The 4,450-nt window shown below is 38.8% G+C and overlaps 1 protein-coding gene across 1 annotated transcript; it reads left to right on the top strand.

Moving 5' to 3' along the window:
* Window positions 1–2,700: 2,700 nt before the first annotated feature.
* On the top strand, window positions 2,701–3,297 carry LOC120258732. Its single transcript, XM_039266171.1, has one exon. The coding sequence runs from the start codon at window positions 2,701–2,703 to the stop codon at window positions 3,295–3,297; it is 597 nt and encodes a 198-aa protein (XP_039122105.1).
* The last annotated feature ends 1,153 nt before the right edge of the window (window positions 3,298–4,450 follow it).

Below are 4,450 nucleotides of genomic sequence, written 5' to 3'. Positions count from 1 at the left end.
CGAAGAAATCTCTTAGAGACAACATTTCGAGGCTAGAGAAGGAGGTAAGAGCATTATCATCAAAGGGAGATCTATCCCCGAGGAAGGAAGGATTAGGGACCTAGAAGCGGCCTTCGGCTAAGGAAGCTTCATTCGGCACTTCTTGGATGGGGAAAGTGTCATTCAGCCGGATCTCCATCTCATCCTTCATCAATTTGACTAGGTAGTGTCATCTATGAACTCATTCTATGTTTTTCTTGCTTCTTTTGTTATTATTTGTATGATGGCACACTAGACCCCCAAAGCCACCGGGTGTTGGTAAACCTGTGGGGAGGGGGGGGGGGAGAGAGAGAGAGAGGGGTTCATCATGTATTTTGGATGCTTTTTACTTAATTGAAATGCTTGGGTTGATTTACGATTTGGTTCATTGTTCTTCATGTCATGAACTACTCAATGGAGAGATCCGTAATTCTTTATTGAGTTATACACATAGATGTGACCTACTCTCGTGCATTAGTTCATTAATGAACTAAAAGGGGTTTGCTTGTATTTGCATATAGAGAAATTGTATGTCGATAGGGATGTTGGTTAGGGAGAAATTCCAATTAACATTTGTATGGGATTAGGATCAATCGCCGAGAAATCACGGTTGATCTAATCTTGAGATCCCTCGGTCTAAATCACCCTTGCTATCTTTTATTGTTCATCCATCTCTCATGATGACTCCTCAAGGGGATCGACATTGATAGGCCTTTGCATATTATTATAGCTCCTACAATCACTTGCCTTGTTCTTTAATTCATATAATCGTATTTTGTTTATTTTCTTACATCGATTAGAGTAATTCTCCATGCTTAAGATGTTAGGTTAGATAATAGGTTTTGAAGTTGTGATAGGAGCTCCTTATCCCCGTGGAATACAATCCTTGTGTTTTTATATGAGGTATTACTTAGCGATCCCGTACGTTTGCGGGGAAGAAATCAAGTTTTTGGTGCCGTTGCTGGGGACTTTAAGGAATTCTTGGAAACTTATAGCTAATTGCTCTAGCCATTCTCTTACTTTTATTTTTCCTTTATTTTCTTTTCATTTCTTTTCTTTTAATCTTAACTCTCTACTATCTTTCTTAAGTTTAGTGAAATTGAAAGAACCTTGCGTTCAAGATTAAGAGAAGTTGGTGAAGGCTTAAGTGAACAAAATATTGAAATTGAGGATTTACCTTATCAGAATATAAAAGGCCACAGTTCACGGGCGAAGAATTCAGTGTTCAACCACCAACCATTGCCATGAATAATGTTGAAATCTTAGCAAGCACAATTGGTATGATTCAGAATTTAGTTCAATTCAATGGACATACAAATGAGGATGCTCATGATCATCTTGCCCATTTTCTCTAAATTTACTCCACTTTTAAGATAAATGGAGTGACGGATGATGCAATCCGATTGTAACTATTGCCATTCAGTCTAAGGGATGGGGCATACCGATGGCTCACATCTCTACAATGGGGGTCAATCAAAACATGGAAGGACATGGTCCAGAAATTTCTTGGAAGATATTTTCCACCAAGCAAAGCGGCAAAATTGAGGCAAGAAATTTCGGCATTTAAACCAGGAGAGTTTGAGACATTATTTGAGGCCTATAAAAGATTTAAAGACCTCCTTAGAAGATGCCCATCACGATTTTGCTTCATGGATGTAGGTACAAATCATTTACAATGGGCTAAACTATTCAACTCGCCAACTCATTGATGCCACAATGGGTGGATCCCTTAGCAGTAAGTACCCTGATGAAGCCGAGCAACTGCTTGAGTCTATAGCAAGCAATGAATCTCATTGGGACTCAAGAGGAACACCACAGAAATGAGCTGGAATTTATGAAGTTAGTGCCAATAATGCTCTTCCCGCAAAAGTTGATATGTTGTCTCGGAAGATAGACATGCTCATAGGCAGTAGTTTGAAGTCAGAATCAGTGATGAGTTGTGTAGTACTTGTGGTGGTGGGCATGGAGTTGCCCAATGTCCTATTGCTAGCTCCTTCATTGCACCAATCGAGAATGTTGATTATATTGGAGGGAAAGACCACAAGGAAACTCATGCAGCTCAACTTACAATTTGGGGTGGAAATACCACTCAAAATTTTCATAAAATCAAGGACAACATTAAAAAGTTGCACCCCTCAAGGTTGCCAAATACAACAACCATTACAAGAGAATAGATTTACTACTGAAGATGTGCTTATCAAATTCATAATCAACACCGAAGCAAGATTTAATAGCATAACCAGCAGTATGGATACCCAGTTTGGCAAAGTGAATGCTCAGCTTGAACATCAGGTGAGGCAACTTGCTAAAGCAAATTCTGAACAACCTTTAGGCAGTCTTCCTAGTAACACCGATAAGAATCCAAGGGAACACTTGAAGGCCATTGAACTTAGAAGCGGAAGATAAGTTGAGACGAGAGTTGAAGTTGACCCAAGTGTCAAGGAAATTGGGGTAGCCATTGAGGAAGACCGCAATTTAGCTGAAAAAGTCATTGAGAAAGATAATTGGGGAGGAAACAATGAACTTCAACCATGGGGATCATTAAAATCATCCGAGTACAAACCCCCAATTCCCAATCTGGTTAGGTTGAAACAAGACAAGGAGGTTGTTCAATTCAAAAAGTTCATCGACATCTTAAAACAACTCCACAAAAAAATCCCGATAGTAGAAGTTTTGACTTAGATGCACAAATATGCCAAGTTTCTAAAAGTGCTCCTCACCAACAAGAGAAAATTAGAGGAAGAAGGCACCGTGGCACTCACGGGAAATTGCTTGTCCATATTAGAAAAGAAACTCCCTCAAAAGTTGAAAGATCCGGGAAGCTTCATAATCTCTTGTGTGCTTGAAGGAGGAGTGCAAGAAAATGCATTAGCAGATTCAGGCGCTATCATAAATGTCATGCCCAACAGCATGTATTTGAAGCTTGGCTTGGATGAACTTAGACCCACAAGGATGACTTTACAATTGGCGGATCGATCAATAAGGAAGCCTCGTGGGATTATGGAAGATGTGATTGTATGGGTGGACAAATTTGTGTTTCCTGTAGACTTCGTGATTATGGACATAGATAAAGATGTGGAGATACCCCTAATGCTTGGTCAACCCTTCCTTACCACTTTAGGAGCTCTCATCGATTTAAAAGGGGGAAAGTTGACTCTAAGGGTTGGAGAGGAAGAGGCAATGTACACTTTACCGGTGACCATGAAACACTCACTAGACCATGATGATACGCTTTATTTTATTGATGAAACTGATCTCTTGATTTCTGATTGTGTGTAGGAGGTGTTGTCATTATACCCCTTGGATGCGTACTTAGGGGAGTAAGGAAATGAAAAACAAGAAGAACCCCATCCTCCTCTTCCAAATTATAATTTAAAGCAACCAAAGGAGAAGGTGATATGCACTAATCGCAAAGAAAAAGAGAAAAAGGAATCAATGTTGAGGAAAATTTGGAGGGAAGTCCATGGGAAGAAAAATAAAGGCATCAATCTTCATCGTTCACAATCTCAAGGAGGGAAGGTACAATTCTCACCCCTCTTTACTCATGAAAAATGTGAAATTCACTCATTGATGTCGTTGAATTTACCGGGATAAAGCATCTCTCCAAAGATCACCACGGTAGCTTCAAGCTCTTTGAACCCCCATGAGGTAAGTGACAAGGTATGTCAGGCTCGTAACATTAAACAAGCACTGCTTGGGAGGCAACCCAAGTATTCGAGGGTTTCATTTTCAGTTTTCTTACTCTCAGTGTTAGTTTTATTGTTCTTTTCATATCTTCTTAGTTGTTATGAATTTGAATAAGACCATGTTCACATGATTTTCGCATTTTCTTATCATATTTGTTGTGGTTTAATCATTTTCCTTGTTGAGAAACGTTCATTTTTGATGTCATTTCATGCATTAATGGGGAGATGCTTGGCCATATCTCTTCATTTCTTCTCCTTCTTCACACGATTTTCTCTCTTCCTTCTCCACCAATCCTTGGCCACATCTTCTCATTTCTTCTCCTAGATCAAATCCTAACCTCTTTGAGAAGCCAATCTAGTGGTTTTCTTTGAGCTTAACTCAAGTTTTCTCAAGTTTTCATCGGTCTTTCTTTGGTGCCCTAGTTTTATCTTTTTCATTTTTCTTGCTTTCTTGGAGCTTTTCTGTGGAATTTTTCAAGAATTTGTCTTGCTTTTTTAGTGTGAACATTGTGGTTGAAGTTTCATTTTAATTTATGTACAAATTTTTTGGTTATCATGATAATGGGAAGATGCTTACAAAATGAATAATATCCATACAGCCCCTATACTGCCCTATGGTCCCTATTCATTAAATTTTCTTATTTCTTCTTCTTATTTTTCACCACATTTTGAATTGTTTTGGATTGCTTAAAGTTTTATTAAGTTTATCTATGTTGTAGGATTGCTGAACATCAAGAAACATGCCT

The sequence above is a fragment of the Dioscorea cayenensis genome, chromosome 4 (assembly GCF_009730915.1).
Source record: "Dioscorea cayenensis subsp. rotundata cultivar TDr96_F1 chromosome 4, TDr96_F1_v2_PseudoChromosome.rev07_lg8_w22 25.fasta, whole genome shotgun sequence".
NCBI classification, from domain to species: domain Eukaryota; kingdom Viridiplantae; phylum Streptophyta; class Magnoliopsida; order Dioscoreales; family Dioscoreaceae; genus Dioscorea; species Dioscorea cayenensis.
This window is presented reverse-complemented; position numbering and strand designations above follow the sequence as displayed.

Bases quoted from the DNA above. Each gene is read 5' to 3' on its own strand.
- LOC120258732 (XM_039266171.1), top strand. From the start codon at position 2,701: ATGCACAAATATGCCAAGTTTCTAAAAGTGCTCCTCACCAACAAGAGA.